This window comes from Schistocerca gregaria, chromosome 2 (assembly GCF_023897955.1).
Source record: "Schistocerca gregaria isolate iqSchGreg1 chromosome 2, iqSchGreg1.2, whole genome shotgun sequence".
Classification (NCBI taxonomy): Eukaryota; Metazoa; Arthropoda; class Insecta; order Orthoptera; family Acrididae; genus Schistocerca; species Schistocerca gregaria.
Window position 1 is genome coordinate 777,388,160 of NC_064921.1, and position 22,737 is coordinate 777,410,896.

The 22,737-nt window shown below is 44.4% G+C and overlaps 1 protein-coding gene across 1 annotated transcript in view; it reads left to right on the forward strand.

Annotated features, from left to right (window-relative positions):
• Nucleotides 1–1,126: 1,126 nt before the first annotated feature.
• The window catches only part of LOC126335021 (frizzled-9-like), a 199,613-nt gene continuing 178,002 nt past the window's right edge, over nt 1,127–22,737 (forward strand). Inside the window, exon 1 of the mRNA XM_049997857.1 lies at nt 1,127–1,337. Within this exon, the coding sequence (XP_049853814.1) occupies nt 1,143–1,337 (195 nt within the window). The 5' untranslated portion in view covers nt 1,127–1,142. The remainder of the gene's footprint in view (nt 1,338–22,737) is intronic.

The following is a 22,737-nucleotide window of genomic DNA, read 5'->3' on the forward strand; positions in this document are numbered from 1 at the left end:
AAGACAAAGAGAAATCATTGAACAAGAGCATAACCTTAACCCGTCAGTACACGCAGGTGGTCTGTCAGACCAAGGAGAATATTTTCACATTAATGCAATGTCTGGAAGTTGTTTCCAAGACGCTATCTTCTCAGTACCTTTAAGTGAGTCTAATAGGAGTCGTTTGGTATTGTGTATCTGGTATTTCAACAATAGCACTTCCGGTTAACTCACAACAGTCTAGGGTCTTACAGGCCAGCCGCGTGCACTGGTGGTGTCAGATTATTGTTAGCTCCGCCAAGGTTATTCACGAGCGCGCATATTTGCGGTATGTGCTTAGTTTAATGATAGAACAGATTTTTTCGTGCTTTGTACCTTATTTTAGTGTGTTGTAACTGCATCATGGCTTATTCTTAGGAGGCACAGGAGGAGAGAATTTGGAACTTGATTGAAGAAGTAATGGCTGAAAGTGACGCTGGTGATTCTGAAGATCGAGAAATCGACTTTGAAGAAATCCAGGACCCAGAGTGGAAAAGTGTTGTCTACCTTGCGCATGGACTACTCAGTTTGTATATTTTGCTTATTTTTTCATAGTTCCACACAACTTCTTCCTGTTTTCTCCATTGATCTGTGTTCAGTTTTTCAAGGCCTATCCAGTGTGCCAACTTATAACTAAATCCGAGGGGGGGGGGGGGGTGCGTTGGGGAGGTTCCGTTGTTAGTAACTTACTACTTTAGTTTCACTTATTCCTGGTTGGTGCTGACTCATCTTTCATCATTTTAAAAATAAAGGTGTTCCAAGGAAAGTCCTTCATTCTGCAGTTAAGTTAGGTGCAAAAGTTGATGATAATGTGGGAGAGCAACAGACGGCAGAGGGGTGAGGGGGAGTGTGTGGGTGGATACTAGCTAACGCCGGATTCCACTCAGGTGTAATGGTCTAAGGACGTTTGGTAGCCACCGCTGTAGGAGCTGGACGTGGGCGCCGGCTGGGCTGAACGGCTGGTCCCGCAGGTGGCTCCGGCGGCGGCGTCCTGTGAGGAGCCGCGGCGCGCTTTGTCCTCCCCCTTCCTCCCCCCACAGCCCCCCCCCCCCCTGCTCCCCTCCGCTGCCGGCGGCGCGCACTCGACGCTGGGGCCAGAGCCAGAGCCGGCCGGGCATTCCGTCATGCGAGACGGTGTGGTGCGGGCGCCGCGCGGCGGAGGGTGCTTGTGTCTGGCGCTGCTGCTGCTGACGGCGGGCGGCGCGCGCGCGCTGCGCTGTGAGCGCATCAACATCCCCGCGTGCCAGGGGCTCGGCTACAACCTCACCACCATGCCCAACGTGCTGGGCCACGAGGACCAGATACAGGCCGAGAGAGCGGTGAGTACCATCTCTGGCAGCGGCGGCGGAGCGTCGTGTGTCGCCCGTGAGCGGCAAGCACAGTTCAGTGACTATGATTGTGCCCATCACGTGCTAAGTGTAGTGTCAACATCCCCTTTCAGATTGTAACATTAATGCGCGCAAGGACTGAAAGTGTACCGTCACTATAGTCCCCGAGTGGAAAAACGGGCAGAAGTACATCGTTTCTTCTGTCAAATTCCTTTCCGTACATATTATTTTTTAAAAAAATGGCGCAGACTACTGGCTGTGCTCTTAATTCTCTTCCAGCCTGTGACTAGGTAACTGGCTGAAGCATTCCGCTGTAGGATCTTGAATGACTCAATTTACTATTAAAAGCGACGGCCGCTAAATTTAAGGATCAACGGAAACATATCCACGTCACATACGTCTGATGCTAATTTATACAGAAATATAGGTAGCTATATAACAGTTTTATTTCAAAACCGCAGATAGTTCACGTCTGTATTGAAAAACACAAACAGTCCCCAGTGTCCTTTTGCGCCCTTAGTGGACTATGTTACAGGCGCAAGGACATGTATTGAGAAGTGGTAGAATTTAGATCCTCGCGCCTTTATTGATTGTACATTAGCACTGCCAGTTAGTTGGAACAGGCGCAGTGGAAAAGCTTCCAGGGGTTTGATGACCACAGTGAGTCTGGCGAGCGACGTGAAAACAGTCGGAAAAGATGAAGCGTACGGCTATGGCAACACCTAAGAACGTGTTACCCATTTCATTCGTAGAAAAGGCGTACCTCAACTGTGAGACCTTTCCATTGAGTGCCACTGGATGATGGACAAACGCAATGCATACAGCCCTATTGTTAGTAACTCGCAAATACCGCGCGTTGGCAATAACATTGTCACGGCATAACTTTTTGTTGAGCAACAATCTTGTTTCTACCACCAGTATGGGAACCAGAAGATCGGAGCATTTTGTATAAAGTTAAAAGGTACACGCTCCTGTAGTAAGACACAGTAATGTGTAAGGTGGGTGACTGATGTTCGTCGACATTGTCTCCGGGAGTCCGTCTGCCTCATAAGTGCTTCTTAAACGCTTTCCGTTGCGGTTGTGAAGGCAAAATTAGGTTGAGTGGGGAGACCTGCAGACCACTTCTGCACCTGTGCCTTGTCCGTCAACAGAGTGACAGGAGACCAATACTGCAACGGTACCGGGCGTCCTGGATCGTTCCCGTTACACAGGCAGCAGCTCACGGGACGTTATAACGCCTGTAAAAGGGATTGCTTGTATGCAGTGCGGTCAGTAGCCAACTGTGTGAAACCAGAATAGCGAACGCTGCAGCGATCTTCAGTATCAAATGTTTTTTATTCCAGTCTTTGATCACAATATCAATCCTTTTGACGATGACGGGTTTCAGGCCGTGATGACCATCCTCACATCTATAATATACAAATATATACACCTAGTGAGCAGTGTGTCTTTCAACACAATAATACAGCAACGCGTATCACAATATATTATGATACAACCAGGGAAATGTACAGATAAAATACAGTAAAACGTACCTTTTCTATACCATGCCCTAAGTTGGTAAGGCCATAATGGCATCGTCAAAAGATATAAATATAGTCAGCACAGCATAAGGTGTAGAATAGGCCACATCATCCACACAGTCATTATTGCTACTGGCTACTGAAGTACAGTAGCTACCAGAAATCTGTTTGCCTACATCCTGCCTAGATGTCGCTACTGTGGGCTTAGATGTAGTCATCATTTACGCAAAAAAAAAAAAAAAAAAAAAAAAAAAAAAAAAAAAATCTGATAAAAACACATTAGGTAAAATACATGTAGCGGAGTTTAAAATATTGATAACTATGATAGGTGTATATATTTATGTATTGTAGATCTGAGGATGGTCATCACAGACTGAAACCGGTCATCGCCAAAGAATTGATATTGATCAAAGACTGGAATAAAAAACATTTGACGGCGTTGTATCACTGTTCGTACGACTATGTCGCAGCTGGTGAGACCTGCAGTGTGTTGGGCACCTGTTGCGTGAGAACCACGTGGTGTGTTCAGCGCAGGCGATATGCCTCCCAAAGAGAATCACGGCAGCAAATTCATTCCGCCCTGACGTCCGTGTTCCCCGAGGTGTCACGACTGCCTCCGTAAAGCTGAGGTTGTGGGTTCGAATTCCGCATCTGAAGTGACTGCACCGAGCGAAGTGACGCGAAGGTTAATGCACTGTACTCGCTTTGGGGAAGAACGGGATCCAAACGCTCGCCTGACAGTTCGGAGCTAGAGTTTGCTCAACTTTCCTAAATCAATTAATCCCATTGACGGGATGGTTCCTTGAGGGAGGGCACAGCCGGTTTCATCCTCTTCCTTGTCGTATCCTACCTTATACTTCGCTTCTAATCTCGTCGTACAACAGAAAAATTATCACTTTCATCTGCAAGTTAGATCATTGCCTTCGGACTCTTTAGCTAGGTAAAGATCAGTATGTTAAATGGAAAGAAAATTGTGGATAGCGTCCTGTAAACGAGTATCGTGGGGACGGATTGGGAAAGAATGAAGGGGATTCTTTAAAAAGCAACCATGTAGGTATTCACGTGAAGTGATTTAGAGAAATTACAGAAAATCATAATTTGGAAGTCTGGACAAAGATTCCGAATGTGAGATCATCGACTAATCCACTAAGTTGTAAGGCGATAGTTGTGCCCCTCCATCGCGCCAAATCTTGGTTGTTGTGTCAAGACTGGTCTGTTGTCGCTGTCTGAGATCTCGGTTGGGTTGGAACGTAACAACCTGCTTTTGAGTTGGCGAAGTCAGTGAGTGTGAATATGAACAGATTGCTCAATAGCGTAACGCACTTTTCGTACTAAAAACTTATGCTTCAGGCTAAATGACAAAAGGTGTATTACGTAACAAAAAAAATCTCAAACGAATGTTTTGATTTTGGTGCAGATTTCACACTGAACAGGAAAACTTACAGGAGCGATGGGGGAGTATTTAAACTCTCCCCGCGAGGTTTGCGAATTACTTACAATGACAATTAACTGGCTGTAAATAAATAACCTGTGGCACATACATACAGTGACGGCTGGGTTACAGACTGTATGGCCCAGCAGCTTTTTCCACACTAATACGGAGGCTGTAGGCACTCGGCTCGCATATGTGGGGAATATAAACGTACGGTTACGTTAAGTTGTTATCGCAATCGTCCTGTTTATACAGGCAAGTGTAACTCTACAAAATGGAAATCAGTCCTCAGCGCATACCAACTAAACTGCTACTATCACTGACATGGAACCTGTACGCAGCAGAATCATTATCTCCACTCCACCTTACAGATTTAGTTGCTCCATTTCCCAAATCTCTTCAGGTGAAAGATGAGATCTACATCTACATGACTACTCTGCAATTCACATTTAAGTGCTTGGCAGAGGGTTCATCGAACCACAATCATACTATCTCTCTACTATTCCACTCCCGAACAGCGAGCGGGAAAAACGAACACCTAAACCTTTCTGTTCGAGCTCTGATTTCTCTTATTTTATTTTGATGGTTCCTTCAATAAGGTTGTGGCTATGCCTTGCTGCTCCATTCACCTCCGAACTGAGCGAACGCCCCGTCGCTAATGACATGTATCTTAGTGGAAGCTTGAATTTATCTTACGTTTACGATCCCTACGGTGTAGCATCTAAAATTCATGATTTTTGAAACATAAATGTAGCATATGTTACGGGATAATCAGACAACATTTGTCTTTCTGCCTGATCTTTGAATTAGGATTTTACGATAGTTTTGTAACTTTTTGCGTAAGTCAAAGGAAATTAGCTGCATTTCTTTGGATACACTCGATGTCTCGTGTTAGTCAACCTACATAGATCTCATATTATTTCAGTTCGTGTTGCACAACGTTTTCGAAGCAAACTTCGTCGCAGACACTGTTGTCTGTGATAGCCTGGCAATAAACTGAAGCTTTTCGCATCCTTGACTGTACGTACGTTATCATTCGGTTTAACGTCCTCACGTCAGGTATTTGTGTATTTCTGCAATGCAAAGAAGGCATGAAACTCATGCATGCCTCTTTTGTCGAAAATGGGTATGTGCGTCGAAGCGCATAACTTTCCTTTCTTGGAAGGAATGTTGTGAACTATTTGATCTACAATAGCGAACAGCGAAGCAAGATCGCAATGTGAACGGGTATTCTGTAGTGTTTGGTTAAGTGTTTTTGCCGTGACAGAGAAAGGAAATTATTCTGAAAACCGAAAAGATAGTCTCATAAATATTAAATGTGAGAGCAGTCGATTAAATAGGCTACAAAATAACAATTTAAGCTGATAAACAGAAAAGAATTAATGGGTTATATCACGTGGAAATTCGTGTACAGTGCCAATGAATTTCGTGGAACCAGATGCCTACATAATATAAGGAATATTGCAATTGCAGAACAAATCCCAGTGGCCCATAAATTGGAAAATGGTGATTATTCTATAATTTTTATACGTCTGAAAGTTCGTCGTGAAACAATTTCATTGTACGGCAACTTTAATAAAATACAATTAAACATCGTGGTCACTAAGATTCACCCACGTGTATTTTTCACTTTCAGTAACAATCACAGAACTGTTAAGTTTTCAGACACAAGATTAGGGCTCCAATTTGGATGTGAATAATTGGCTTGCAAATGGTGTGGCAATATTGCCAACCATAATCTGTACAGAAATTGCGTTAAGCATGACCACATCCTGCCTAAACAGTTTCGAAGCTTTTCGTATTCCACGACTTATTTGTTATAAATACTTACGTCTAGCAAATTATCAGTGTTCAGTTCATCTTCTACAAACTGGTTTGAAATTAACAACATTTCCGAAAGCTTGTTTTACCTATTATTTGTATACTGTGACGACAGACGGAATGTCAGAGAAAGACAAATGCACGCGAAAGGTATACAATCAGTGTTCGAATGACAGTCTGGTACAGTTTTAATGTACCAGGGAGCATCAGTATATCAAAATCATCCAACGACATTTGATATGGACAAAGATTTGAGAAAACGGGGGACAGGGTCTTCTAGATAAATGTTTAGAGAATATTCCGGTAAAATTTGAACAATTTGCTGCGGTTATTTATTATTTAGATTTCTCAATGTCCCGGGAGAAGTGTAGAAGTTGGGTAATTTTGAACCACTGTGTCTTGGAAACGGACGAAGATGTCAAGAAAATTTTCAGGGTTTATCGTGATCTTAGGAATATATCGTAAGTATTTCAGTCATTTGTTGAGGATAGCCATTTTGGAATCCTCGACTGGGTTTTGGGCTGCTGGTGACTGTGAAAATATGATCAAAAACTCTTTTTGTGGTATTTTCCGAGGAACCGCCCAAGAACTAATGATGCTTCCGTAAGTTCCATCATGCACACCACAGACCACAAGAAATTCAGAAAGAATCAATCGATTTGCTCCATTTGCCCAAGTAGGAGGAAGTGTATGATACCCCTACTTTGTATTGTAGGATGGTGGCACTAAGACAATTCTTTTGTTTGTATGCAAATGCTACCTAGCTATCGAAAACGCTTGACCCAATAGAACCTGAGGTGTGATTGCCAGAAAATCCTGTTTTTATGCGCGGCGATTTCGAACGTATTAGATACGCATGCTGCCGCATGCATACCGATAGCTGGCCGAAGGAAACGAAACATAAGAATTAACACACACACGTTAGCAGCTATTGTTTGTTTGTTTCTGGAATGTCATGGCTCAAGCGGGCAATCAAGCAATTTTGAAACTAGTTGATGTCGAGAATACGTAGAATGTTTTCATTAATTATTGTACGGTATTCTATCTGCGGAGCAGAAGTGTGACGTGCATTCGAAACCTTTATCACCGTTCTATTTGCCCTTAGTATATAAAGAATTCCAAGCCTGCATTTGCAGTGCGACATGAGGCAGTGCAAATGCGAAATATATTTTGACAGAAGCCAAACTTGGCGACTGCTAACGTTATATTTCCGTTAAAAAATAGGACTTACTTGCTTGTGTGCGGGAAATAGTTTTCTAATATTTCTTATACACGAGTCAAATTGAGGAGGCGGTAACGAAAATGGGTTCATTGCGTAAAAATACGTTCATCGCGTACGTTGATACGCTTATGAATCATGCGCTCTCGCCTACGTTAGCGCACGAGAGAGCTCCTTAGGAAGGCAGCTTCCGTCCCCCGCTACTGTGTGATGGCCTACACACACACGCACACACACACAGCTCGGCCTCCAGCAGAAGCTCCGCGCCCCGAGTGTGCTACACGTCCACTTCCACCTACACCTACCGGCTCGCGACATCCGCTTTAGCCGGAGGCGACGCCAGATGTGAGGCTGATGTCACGCCGGTGGCCCCCGCAGGCGGTGTCCGACCGTGAGCAGCGCCCAACCTGCTGAGTGGTGGTCTGACAGTAGTCAGCGACAGACCTCCTGCCGCGCCTTGTCTTGTCGCCGCTCTGCGGCCACCCAAGCTACAACCTCAGGGGCGGCTTAGAGCCTGCACAGCCGCCGGTGTCTCTGTTGGAAGTCTGCATCTGGTGTCTATGCTCGCTTCCTCTTCTTCGTGAGCAACTGCGACGAAAGTGATGCTGTATGTTTCATCTACATCTACATTTATACTCCGCAAGCCACCCAACGGTGTGTGGCGGAGGGCACTTTACGTGCCACTATCATTACCTCCCTTTCCTGTTCCATTCGCGTATAGTTCGCGGGAAGAACGACTGCCGGAAAGCCTCCGTGCGCGCTCGAATCTCTCTAATTTTGCATTCGTGATCTCCTCGGGAGGTATAAGTACGGGGAAGTACCTCATTCAGAAACGCACCCTCTCGAAACCTGGACAGCAGCCTACACCGCGATGCAGAGCGCCTCTCTTGCAGAGTCTGCCACTTGAGTTTGCTAAACATCTCCGTAACGCTGTCACGCTTACCAAATAACCCTGTGACGAAATGCGCCGCTCTTCTTGGGATCTTCTCTATCTCCTCTGTCAATCCAACCTGGTACGGATCCCACACTGATGAGCAATACTCAAGTATAGGCCGAACGAGTGTTTTGTAAGCCACCTCCTTTGTTGATGGACTACATTTTCTAAGGACTCTCCCAGTGAATCTCAACCTGGCACCCGCCTTACCAACAATTAATTTTATATGATCATTCCACTTCAAATCGTTCCGCACACATACTCCGAGATATTTTACAGAAGTAACTCCTACCAGAGTTTGTTCTGCCATAATATAATCATACAATAAAGGATCCTTCTTTCTATGTGTTCGCAATACATTGCATTTTATGACCAGGACCAGTCACAAAAGAAAGTGAAGCACCCGGACGAGGTTGAGGAAACGAGATGGAACATCACGAGGGAGTGGGTACACGAGGTCAGTTTAAAAACTTCCAGATCTTTGTCCTTCTTTTTCTTTTTTTTGTGCTTACCTTTTACTTATCGTGCATGGTCTTCTTCGAAATACTCTCCTCCGCAATTGATGCACTGCTCCCAACGCCTTTGCCACTTCCGGAAGCAATCTTGGCGCACCTCTTTCTGGATCGCGCGCAGCGCCGTCTGCGAATTTTCTTTTATCTCGTCTACGTTGCAGTCGTTTCAGCGGAGTGCAAGAGCCATGAATTGTCTCGCCACATTTCAGGCTCATTCCGTCTCCCCTTTTCTCGCAGGCGTCGCAGCACGTCCCGGTAGTACTGTCAATTAAAAAAGTTTCTCCCTGTGGCACGAATTCATGGTGAGCTAATCCTTCAAAGTCAGAGAAAATTATGAGCATGGCTTTTGATCTCAGCATCATAACCGTAGACCCACATCTGGTCACCAGTTATGAGTCTCTTCAGGAACATCTCGTTCTCATTTGCGCCATCCAAAAAGTTTTCACAAATTGTGAGATCTTCCTGGTCTCGACTCATCAGCCGTGGGACGAACTTAGCGGCAACACGACGCTTTGGAAGATGCTGTGTCAGTATTTCATGACAAGATCCAACTGAAATGTTACATTCTTCTGCAATCTCTCGGACAGTCAGTCTACGATTGCCACAGACAATTTCGTTGACGTTCCTGGCCTGAGCGTCGTCGGTAGACGTGGAAGAGCGTTCTGAACGAGGGTTACCTTTAAAGTTCCGTCCGGCCGTTTTTAAACCGTTTGAACGATTCGTAACACCGAGTACACCTTAAGCACTCGTCACCGTAGGCTTCCTGCCTCAAATGGTGTGTCTCTGCTAAGGTTTTCCTGAGTTTCACGCAAAATTTAATACAGGCACGTTGGTCCTCTAACTCTGCCATCTCGAAATTCGCAAACGTTCTACTCAATACAGCACTGAACAATAACTAATAGGCACATAACAATGAGACTTCCGGCAGTTACACATGAAAGACAGGCATGTGCAGGGATGCCAACCGTCTTCCACTCCAATACCCCATTGGCGCGAAATTACTAATGTTCCGGAATTTTTGAACAGGACTCGTATTGTTATATCCGTGATTACAAAATCGAGCGGATTTACGAATAACTTCTCAATATGAGCCCACTACTCGGTATGAAGTTGCACCCATCTGGCCCCGACGCGTGTACTGTTTCGGTTCGGAAGGGCGTTACACAGCCGTTGTACCCTCTCCTGAGGCAATCTGGCCCGCAGCTGTTGTAACCGGTCCTCGATATTCTGGATACTGGCATGGGACAGGGTTGACGTCCGAGCTGGTCCACACGTGTTCCAACGGGAACAGCTCTGGGGATCTTGCTGACAACGGGAATATTTCAACATCATACAGGCAGTTCATAGAAACACGTGCCACGGGTGGATCACGGGTGGATGAACATTGTTCTCTCCAAAGATGAAGGACGCACGACGCCAGCGACTTACGGTTGTGTCGTCAGACTTCCGTCAGTCATAACCAGCCGTGACCTGTAGTCATACCTGACGGTTCCCCACACCATGACGCCTAGAGTAACACCTCTCCAAAACATTGGAAGAATGGGACCTCTCCCCAGGCAGCAGCCATAGTCGCTGACGATGTTCAGTTCATCAGTGAACACAATGTTGACGATATTCATCAGCAGATCATGCTAACTAGGCACAGCACCACACCAAACAGCCGCTTGTGTTAGTGTGTTAACAGCAGCCTACGCATGGGACTGTACTCCCAAGTTCGGTTGCTGCTAGTCTGACCAATGCTGCGGGATGACACAGAATGTTGTATGGAGTCCATTACTTTTTATCGGGTGACAGGCGCAGATGTGAAAGGATGACGACGTGCTTGGTGAACCATAGGGTGATCATCCCTCGTTCTGGTCAGACGTGATCGAACGGAACCTTCACTAGTGTACCTGTCCAAACGTTGCCATTTAGTCCAACATCAGGCCACTGCCACATCCGAGTGGCCCACAAATCTAGATATTGTACGATTTAACTATCTGGCCAAATGGAGGGCCACAATGAGTCCCCCAACGAAGTCTGTGGGGTGCTTATAACGATGTTTCACACGATTAAGCAGCATCGCCCTGTCCTTCACAATGTTCATTCAACTTCTGACGCTGTTCACACCCCTTATATACTCTATCCCCAGGTTCGATTCCCGGCGGGGTCAGGAATTGTCTCTGCCTCGTGATGACTGGGTGTTGTGTGATGTCCTTAGGTTAGTTAGGTTTAAGTAGTTCTAAGTTCTAGGGGACTGGTGACCATAGATTTTAAGTCACATAGTGCTCAGAGCTATTTTTTATTCTCTATCAGGCCTGGTAACAACAGTAAACCCGAACAAAACTAATGCACTCTGGTGCCCATCCTGTCACAGGGAATTGCTATGCTAATCATTTACGTGCCCGCCGATGGTGTGTGCTTGTTCGAAGTTACATTGACATCCAAATATGTCTTCTGCGTGCTTCACTTGTTTTTGTCTGGCAGCGTACTTGAAAAGGAAAACTGTCGTTAACCGAAGGTTGGTTTGAGCACCAGCCTGCTCTACTAGACTTTGTCGCACTGGAAGTGGTACTAATTTTTTATTTTAATTGTAAATTTGTTGTAAGTTCGTATGGGACTAAACTGCTGAAGTCATCGGTCCCTAAGTTTACACACTACTTAATCTAACCTAAAGTAACTTACGCTAAGGAAACACACACACCCATGCCAGAGGGTGGACTCGAATCTCCTTCCTTCGGCCTTTGAATTGACTTATCCAGTCATTTATCGTGAGAACCTACAGTTTAACGTGATTCCGAGTCAGGGTTCAATTCGTCATTTTTCGCGTTAACGAAGACTGCTAGAGATGGAAGCACTGAAAATGCTTAATTGGTATGTTTTATTCCCAGTATGAACATGGCGCGACACGTTTAGGACTTGCACTCAACATCAGTGCTTCTGTCTAACAGTAAACAGATCTACATGCTAAACAATCAAATAAAACCTATACTAACTCAACGTACAGTAGCGGTCTGTATGGTGTGCTGGCGCCCGTTCTTTATTTAGTGGAATCCGCGTAGATTCAACATATACCGCAGATTAACTGTGACGGCAATGAAGTCATATTTTACAGTCTGTAAACGTCGTTAGAAAAAGTGCGTTCACCACAGATCATGACGAAGCAGCGACTGATGTTTGGACGGATTGTTTCTTGCCTTAGGGTATACATTGCTGGGAGGACTTAATGCATATCGTGCTCCATACCTGCTGAGTAATACGTAAATAATCTCATATACGTCCACGACAGCTGTTAATTGAACTGTTTTTCAACCGCTGGTTACTCTTACTTTATCAAAATGTGATGTGAGGCATATATCGTAATAATATACGTACAATTCTTAGGAAGGGCACGTTCAATAAAATCTACAGTCACACCCCTGTTGAAATGTTCAATATGGTCTCTTAGAAACACAGAAATTATAAGATTAGAAGCTCTGAATTATAAGATTAGAAGCTCTGAAGTGCGGTGCTACAGGAAACTGTTGAAGATGAAATGAATCAACCGAGTAAGGAATCAGGATGTCGTGCAACGACTAATAAAGAACAACCGAATCGCCAGATGGAATGGTGCGCCACGCATTACGTCATTAATCACTGCCGAAAATTACGATTGAAGGGGTGGCAGAAGAAAAGAATCAGATCAGACCTGGAAACAAGTACATAAGGCTCTTCGTCAATGACGCGAGACGCATAGCTGTCAAATGTCGCAACTAGAGAACTGCATCACTTAGCAAAAACTCTCGTAGACGCCTGTGCCACGTGCGTGAGTCTCGTTGCTAGTTAACCACAATGGAGCCTGTTAGGAAGCGTAGTTGCGCCTTTCCCGGTAGGACGGAGGTAGTACGTCCCGCCGCGGTCAGGTCTAGGAACGAGAGGTCGGCGGTTCGAGCCCCGCCGGGGCAGTGGCCGGCGCTGGCCGGCTGTGATCTCGCCGCCGACTTGCCGCACGGCTGCTCCTGCGCAGCTAACGAGGCCGCGACGCTGAGCTCTGCCTACAAATAGCGGCCGCCCGATACACCAGATGGAGCCTCTATCGAGCACTGTACCAAATTTGCATACTGAGTTACCTCCAGCCTCGACCGTAATTTACAGCAGCTCCCTCGAGCAGAAAAAGAGTAAGCAAAGAAGCAGAACTCATCAACGTATATACTCCAAAAGGCACACTACGCTGAAGGACGAAGGGTACTTTATACAATTCCTAGTCATTCTCTTTCCATTTCAAATGGAGCGAAGGAAATATGATTGCTTGTATACTGTTCAGGTTGTTGTTGCCTTGAGTCCGATGACTGGTTTGAGGCAGCTATCCAAGCTAACCGTATCTTATGCATCTCTGCATCTATTTGAAGCTGATTACTGTATACAGTCTTCCCACATTTTCCTCCACTGTTCGTATGTTAAATAATAGCCAGAATGTGTACTGACACAATGAGCGGCCAACAAAAATGATTCAAACGGCTCTGAGCACTATGGGGATTAACTTCTGAGGTCATCAGTCCCCATCTGTGGCTAAGTGTGTTCAGCGATGTTTACGAAAAACAAGATATATGTTTCCAACAGTGCCTCATAAAAGTAATATACATATAGTGAAAGTTTGAACTTGTGAAATTGTGAAAAACAAGACACAATGGTTTCAAAAATACGTCCTAAAAGAGATATATATACCTGCAGAAAGATTTATCTTCACAGATACTCAACCACCCACACAATGGGTACAAAAAAGCACTAAATGTATATACCATCTGATGATGAGTTGCTAGGCAGCTCGAAACCGGTCATGGTTAAATAAAATACATCTACATAAAAGGCGACTGGTTGCAGTAATTTCTGAAAACCTTTTCACACCACAGTCGCAGTGTTCCACATCCACAATGGATAAAAGTCTTAGAACTACTTAAACCTAACCAACCTAAGGACATCACACACATCCATGTCCGAGGCAGGATTCGAACCTGCGACCGTAGCGGTCGCACGGTGAGCGGCCTACAGAAGTAGAAAATAGTGAGGAGCGCTGGATATTAGCGCAGACGGAAATCGTTTCCTTTTAGAGGCTTCTGCCGCCATGCCTTGCCGCCAGCTGTCTGCGAGTGCGTGAACATCTGCGCGGCAGGTGTTGTGACGAAAAAACTGTAGCAACACGTTGGGAACTGTCGCGTTAACCGTGGCTGTTCAGTTACTTTAGAACAAGGACTTCGTTCTTCTTTACAGACACGAGGGTAAGAGTTTTAAGCACTTAAACACGCATTTTAATAGCTATTTTCACTGTTGAAACTTTTCCCTGTCAGTGTATGGCCACGTGCTTACGGAGATGATGGGTTAGATATTTTCAGTGAACACCAAGGTAAAGCGTGCAGTTTCTGTGTTCTTATTGTTGGAGCTTGGAGTAGTCTTTTCGCTTTATTCGATTACAGAATTAGCAACACATACTTGGAATTGGTCAAGTCGATTAAATATTAAGGGTAGCATTAGAAAGGTGAGTACTGAACATGTAAGGAGAGCTGCGGGCTATAGGGAGGCTTATTGTTAGATGTGAGATGTGCGAAGTCTAGCACATATACAAAGGTCACATACACGTCATTTGTAAGATCTATTACTCACTAGTAAATCTACCCGAGGGGTACACTTCGAGGTTGATCGAATCTGAGTATGTTGTGTAGAGCAAAAAAAAAAAAAAATGGTTCAAATGGCTAGGAGCTCTATGGGACACAACTGCTGTGGTCATTAGTCCCCTAGAACTTAGAACTACTTAAACCTAACTAACCTAAGGACATCATACACATCCATGCCCGAGGCAGGATTCGAACCTGCGACCGTTGCAGTTGTGTAGAGCACAAGTAGGTATACATTTATACGTGCCCAAAAGGCAGTTAAGGGGGTGAAACACCCACTCGAAAAAACTGAGATTAATAAATTTGAGTTAATACCCTTGAAAGAGTAATAGATTAAAAAAAACTTCAAATAAAACTTCTATTCTTTTTAATGTACGTTGCAGGGTACACTTAGATTTGTGAAAAAGCCATTTTTTTTTCAAAATCCCCTCCCCCCGCTATTTTTTTTATTCATTTAGACATTTGACTAACAGCAAGACGTATAGCATCGTTAATGCCAAATTCAATCATATATGATGAAATGGCATTCCAGAGATACATTTGTCAGAAATGAGCTAGAAATATTTCTGTAACACTGTAAACGCACCCAATACGCGTCCACTTCAATGCCAATTGTCATGTTCGGTTGTTTAGCAAGGCTTTCCCATTCTGAATGTATATTCTACATATATTGTTCTACGTTTAAAAGTCCACATAATGAATAAAGCAAGAACATGCAGTCATTCTACAAACATAAAATGAACATATAAAGCGGACATCAATTACATAAATAGATACATTTAGCGCAAAAAACTTACCAACTGCGGTTATTCTGACAGTTATTGCGTAAACAAGCAAATAGTCCAGTTGCAATATTTATAAAAAATTGCCAGACGAGATGATCATTAACCAAGTTTACCGCAATGTTTTAAAAATTGTAATAGAAGAATACAAAAATTGTAATACAAGTGGTGGGAAGGTTTACAAAAGCATTCCGAGAAGCAACGGAATATTAGAATAATAATTTAAGTAACATGAGGAAGAACATGTATTATATAGAATAGATTGTGTTTCGAACATGACATGTAGCAGTGATTTAGGAAGTAAAATAACTGATGATGGTCGAAGTAGAGAGGATATAAAATGTAGACTGGCAATGGCAAGGAAAGCGTTTCTGAAGAAGAGAAATTTGTTAACATCGAATATAGATTTAGGTATCAGGAAGTCGTTTCTGAAAGTATTTGTTTGGAGTGTAGCCATGTATGGAAGTGAAACATGGACGATAACTAGTTTGGACAAGAAGAGAATAGAAGCTTTCGAAATGTGGTGCTACAGAAGAATACTGAAGATAAGGTGGATAGATCACGTAACTAATGAGGAGGTATTGAATAGGATTGGGGAGAAGAGAAGTTTGTGGCACAACTTGACTAGAAGAAGGGATCGGTTGGTGGGACATGTTTTGAGGCATCAAGGGATCACAAATTTAGCATTGGAGGGCAGCGTGGAGGGTAAAAATCGTAGAGGGAGACCGAGAGATGAGTACACTAAGCAGATTCAGAAGGATGTAGGTTGCAGTAGGTACTGGGAGATGAAGCAGTTTGCACAGGATAGAGTAGCATGGAGAGCTGCATCAAACCAGTCTCAGGACTGAAGACAACAACAACAACAACAATGTAGCAGTGACGTCCAGTTATGATACAAGAATTGCAAAGATGTGTCAAGTTTTGTTAATACGAATGCATACAGAACATAAACATTTAATTTGTGAATTAAGCAGACGTTTGTGCTTAGACACTACAAAAGCATTATGGATACCAAATTCTACTACTTTATATCTCGGTGTGTGGTTGTTTTATTTTCTGTGTTAGACTCTAATGCTTCGTTGTCTAGAAATTTGAAGGACAGCGAACTATTCTACACATATTCATGTGAGTATCGAAACACGCAGCACACAAACTGAAGACAAATTTCTTGCTCCCGTATGACCATTTCTTTTGGCGGCTTAAAACAAGTCTGTCTTACGTCATTCCGAATTACTTCGTGTGCAACGACCTCATAAACTGAAGCTTCAGCAAACAAAAATAACGCTGTTGTGTTGGGGAAACGACAACGGCCCTGCGTGGTACCTCATTCCCAAAAGTGACGATGTGCCGTGTTTGTCTTGTGGGAAATTTTGAAGGTACCATCGCCACCGTGAAAATATCTTTATGTAGCGTTTTTCTACAGCTGCCCCTCTCTATGCACACGCTTCAGGTCTTCTTTCAGTCAGCTTTGTTGGTAGTTCAGCAGCCACTGTGAAAACGTAGCGTGTACACTCCCACACACACATGCAGAGAGAGAGAGAGAGAGAGAGAGAAGGAAAGAGAGGAAAGGTGGCAGAGCGGAACTAAAGGTGCAAATGAAGCTGGCAGCAATGACACGTGTGATGCGGCTGGCCTCTGATTGGCGGCAGACCGGCCTCACCTTCCGCCATTACGGATGCAAATGTCTTCATAACAGCAAAGAAAGCAACTCGCGTGCTCAGCGGGTGTTTCCTCTCCAGCTTGTTTTTAATTGTCCCTTGGCTGTCAACACAACTTGTTTATTCCAAGGCTACAGTGCCGTATTACCAGCACGTCCTAAATTTCACACAGCAATAACACTCGTAAGTGCGTCGCTAGGGACAAAGTGAACCGTAATTCCTGTCCCCGTCCACGATGACGTACACATTTCATGTGCCTGCAGAGGCTTGGTGAATAACAGTTAAGAGGCCGTAAATCGAATACAACGTTATATGTGTGGATTTAATTTTTTCTTCTTCTAGATTTAAAGTGTTAGACATTTGTCTTTTGTGGCACCCCCTCTTTTCCCTTTGGAGCCGTGCGGGATTAGTCGAGCGGTCTCAGGCGCTGCAGTCAGGGACTGAACGGCTGATTCCGGCGGAGGTTCGAGTCCTCCCTCGGGCATAGGTGTGTGTGTTTGTCCTTAGGATAATTTAGGTTAAGTAGTGTGTAAGCTTAGGGACTGATGACCTTAGCAGTTATGTCCCATAAGATTTCACACACATTTTTTCCCCTTTGGACTTAAAGCTAAGGATTTTGAGAACCAAACTGTGTGTATTCATTCATTCAGTTTTATTCTGTTAAGTGGATTTTTATTTCCAAGTGAAAAGATGTTGAGTTCGTTCCTAATCCAATGCATCCTTTCAGCGGTCTAAGAAATCTCAACTCTGCTGCCCTAATTCTACGTTCGTGTTCATTGCCTAAGTTGTATAACGGACATCTGTGCAGCTGTGGTCTTGTTGCTGCTGTTGTGGTCCGCAACCTCAGTTATGCGAGTGCTGGGACGCGATGTGTGGGTGCTGGCGGACTGGCGGCTCAGCTGGGACGTGTGCGCCGTACTCTGCGGTTAGCGTTGGGAGGGTCAGTCGGCTGAAGGCGAAAGCAGCGGCGGGCGCTGGACCAGCCGCCGTGTGACGCAACGCAGTCTGCTGGCCGCCGCTGTGCCGTGTGGCGGGCAAGACCCGCCAGGCCGGCTGTAACTGAAGACCAACGCCGTTTCGAAACTGCGAAACAATTGTATCTGCATACTGTGTGAGATATTGGGGGAAACCTTAGGAAAACCTCTCAGAAATTACTACATATTGTCAAGCAAACATTTCTATCGTCCATAACATTCGTCTGGGTTGTGGACTACTGGCAGTAGCGGCCGAAACGTTGTACTGTCATTTGACCATACAATGCGGTCTGTAAACGATAACACTTTTGTGGAAGTTGACTCCGACAGCGAAAACCTACGAACATATACACATATACACTACTGGCACATGATAAACGGGTATTCATTGGACAAATATATTATACTAGAACTGACATGTGATTACATTTCACGCAAGTTGGGTGCATAGATCCTGAGAAATCAGTACCCAGAACAACCACCTCTGGCCGTAATAACTGCCTTGATACGCCTGGAATTGAGTCAGAGCTTGGATGGCGTGTACAGGTACAGCTGCCCATGCAGCTTCAACACGATACCACAGTTCATCAAGAGTAGTGACGCGTATTGTGACGAGCCAGTTGCTCGGACACCATTGACCAGACGTTTTCAATTGGTGATAGATCTGGAGAATGCGCTGGCCAGGGCAGCAGCCGAACAATTTCTGTGTCCAGAAAGGCTCGTACAGGACCTGCGGCATGCGGTCGTGCATTATCCTGCTCAAATGTAGGGTTTCGCAGGGATAGAATGAAGGGTAGAGCCACGGGTAGTAACACATCTGAAATTTAACGTCCACTGTTCAAAGTGCTGTCAATACGAACAAGGGGTAACAGAGACGTGTAACAAATGGCATCCCATACCATAACGCCGGGAGATACGCCAGTATGGCGATGACGAACATACGCTTCCAATGTGGGTTCACCGCTATGTCGCAAACACGGATGCGACCATCATGATGCTGTAAACAGAACCTGGATTCATCAGAAAAACTGACGATTTGCCATTCGTGCGCCCTGGTTCGTCGTTGAGTACACCATCGCAGGTGCTCTTGTCTTGTGATGTAGCGTTAAGGGTAACCGCAGCCACGGTTCCAAGCTGATAGTCCATGCTGCTGCAAACGTCGTCGAACTAATCGTGCAGATGGTTGATGTCTTGCAAACGTCCCCATCTGTTGACTCAGAGATTGAGACGTGGCTGCACGATCCGTTACAGCCATGCGGATAAGATGCCTGTCATCTCGACTGCTAGTGATACGAGGCCGTTGGGATCCAGCACGGAGTTCCGTATTACCGTCCTGAACCTACCGATTCCATATTCTGCTAACAGTCATTGGATCTCGACACACGGGAGCAGCAATGTCGCGATACGAAAACCGCAATCGCTATAGGCTACAATCCGACCTTTATCAAAGTCGGAAACGTGATGGTACGCATTTCTCCTCCTTACACGAGGCATCACAACAACGTTTCACCAGGCAACGCAGATCAACTGCTGTTTGTTTGTGTATGAGAAATCGGTTGAAAAATTTCCTCATGTCAGCACGTTGTACTTGTCGCCACCGGCGCCAACCTTGTGCGAATGCTCTGAAAAGCTAGTCATTTGCATATCACAGCAACTTCTTCCTTTCGGTTAAATTTCGCGTCTGTATCACGTCAGCTTCGTGGCGTAGCAATTTTATTGGCCACTAGTGTACATAAAGTATGCGAAAGAACTTGCCCTTCTTCTAGCAGCGGTGTACGTATTCCTGGTAATCGGAAAGAAGAGCAAATAATTCCTGTTTTCAAGAAAGGTAGTCGAACAGACGCACAAAACTGTAGGCCTTTATCCCTGACGTCTCTCAGTTGTAGACTTTTGGAATGTGTTTTATGCACGCGTACTATGACATTTTTGGAGGCTGAAAATGGGCTCTGTACGAAACAATCCGGCTTCCTAAAAACAACGTTAGTGTGAAACCCAGGTCGTCCTGTCCGTCCACGAGACCAGGAAATCAATAGTTGCTGTGTTCGTTGATTCCCGGAAGGCATACGAAGCAGTTCCGCACAGCCACATAATGAACATTATGCGAGCGTACGAAATAACAGCCTAACTTTCTGATCGGAATGAAGGGTTTCTAGCAAGCAGAACGCAGCTTGTCCATCATCAAAGGAAGTAGTTTACAAAACTCTCGTTCGACGAACACTTGAATATTGCGAGTCAGTACGGGACCCTCGCTAGGTAGGAGGAAACAGAGAAGATCCAAAGAAGAGCTGCACGTTTCATTAGACGTTCATTTAGTGAGCACGAAAGCGTCACATATGATCGACCAACTGTTGTCTGGCGCTACGAGAGAGCTTTCCCGCATCGCGGAGCGGATTATTGTTTATCTTCCGACAGCATACCTTCCTAGATGAGGCAACAAATAATTGCCTCCTCCCACGTGTATCTCGTGAAAAGACCGTGAAGGTAAAACTAGAGAGATTAGAGTCCACACGAAGGCTTACTAGAAATCGATGTTCCCGCAAACTATCTGCGACTGCTACAGCAAAGGGGGAAGTGACAGTCGTGGAAATGGCTCTGAGCACTATGGGACTTAACTTCTGAAGTCATCAGCCCCCTAGAACTTAGAACTACTTAAACCTAAGGACATCACACACATCCATGCCCGAGGCAGGATTCGAACCTGCGACCGTAGTGGTCGCCCGGTACCAGACTGTAGCGCCTAGAACCGTTCTCTGGCCGGCGACAGTCGTTAACAAGGTACCCTGCGCCACATACCGTATGGTGGCTTGCGGAGTATAGTTGTGAAGCGGAATCACAGATTCAGTGATCTTTGGTTGCTGAGAATAAGTTCACACAGATTTCAAGCCTCGTGAAACAGTCAATATCTCACTAACATTACGTATTCAACTACTGAGCGATGTGTCTCAGTGTTGCAGTTCTGTACTCCTAATGGGACGATACCGAGTTCAGATCTTCCGACCAGGCAAACGGATTTCGGTTTTTGCCCCACATCGCCCTAAGTATCACAACTGAATGTCAGGACTGACTCTAAGTAGGCTATATGGCTGTTTCATTTCTTCATCTTTGTGTAACTGAGTAACTGCTGCATCACTAATTCACGTCATCGGCTGGGGCCTAAAACTCTAATCACCCTCCAGCTGCCTACGACTGTACAAATAACAAATCTTCTTCGTGACTCTCTCACAGTCGCTTACGTTTGCGTTTATCTGCTTGCAGTGCCTACAGTTAATATGAAAATAGTTATTCACGTCACAGAGCAGAGATAACTCAAAAACATCCTGTTTCACAGAATCATTGAGTCAGCTTCTCTTACCAGCGTCTCATATAACTTACCGTCGTGCTCGGTATTAATAGGAGAGTATTCTGTAGTTCTAGAATCTGAATGACTTCCACGACTTTTCAGTTAGTGGATGACCCGGTAGTGTTGCGCTCCCTCACGTCTTGATGCGGCAGACAGTCAGATAGGGTGTGTAAGCTGTCTTAAGTGTCGGCGTTTCCAAAAGACCAGCCACCCATTAGCGGACGCTTGTCAAAAGGGCCGCGCTGTAGGACACGTCTGAGGGCGACAAGGTACGTCAGCGGGACGCGTGCTCCAAGTGCAGCGTAAATTGTGCTACAGTGACCGTACTGTTTACTTCCACATCTCCGTATGTGTGTACGTACGTGGGTATCTGTAAATAAGGGACGTTAAGTAAGTGAGAAATTCTGTGCTTGTGTTTGTAACACTGTTGACTCAGTTTCAAAGCAGCGTTTATGTTTGCAGTATAATTACATACTTTCAAATGTAAGAATGCTACTCGGTAGACATCATAGGTCCTGTATTAGCCCGGACGCTCCTGGTTTTTTAGTGCTGCCCGGAGTTTAAGAATTTTGTAACTGGCGAGGACCTATATTTTATTAAACATTTTCTAAGACCGTTATTACACTAGTATATTTCTTTTACAATGAAATATGATTAAATATTCTTCAAATTTATTTGACAAAGCTTTTTGACGTGCGCTAAAAAGGGATATTGTACTGTCACCATATTTTTCATCAAAGTTCAAGGTGGAGTATAACTTATTATACGCTGCAGTTGCTTTTATTTAATGTTAAACTGCAACAGGAATGCAAATTTTTGAAAATGAAAATATGTAATGACAGTAACAATGAACGTGTTTATTGCACACTATGCCACTGGAGAATATTTTGTTGCGCGTAAATGTAAGAGTGATAATTAAAGACTACGTGAAAAAAACGTAGGAGTTCTAATAATGCTAATGCTTCGCTAAAAGTAAGAATTTTTTTTTAAACCAACGTTAGGTATAACAGTGATCTGGAGAGTGCTGCTAAAGAGGCTCAATTTTCATACCGCACTGCAAGACACGAACACCTTTTCCGAAAAGAAAGGTCATGTCTGGTGAACAATACAGTTGAATAAATAAAGTTAATGTTTCAGTATAATGCTTTAACGAATTTCGAAAATATGTCCTGGGTTGGTGAAATATCTTGGGTTGGGCCCAAAAAAACAAATAAATAAAATGTGCTAAGCCTCTTACTCGCATGTTTTAACAAGCGGATGTTGCGAAAACAGTGTCGATCGTACACTTTTATTATTTGTTCAGTTACATTTTTTATCTTGTGTAGTTTTTGTGGTATCCCTGTAACGTGCTTTTACATTTTCAATAGTATTGTAAAAAATGAGCGGAAGACCGAAATCATACGGAAAGCAGATGAAGTCATTGAAGATGGTGATTTTCTTTTTAAATTCTGGAATGCAAACAGCATGCTCTCATTCTAAGGTTCGATCATGAACTCATTTCGTTGTTGTATAATATGTTGTCATGGCTCACATGTTGCTTAAGACACGAAATGTTTGGTTCCTTTCTAC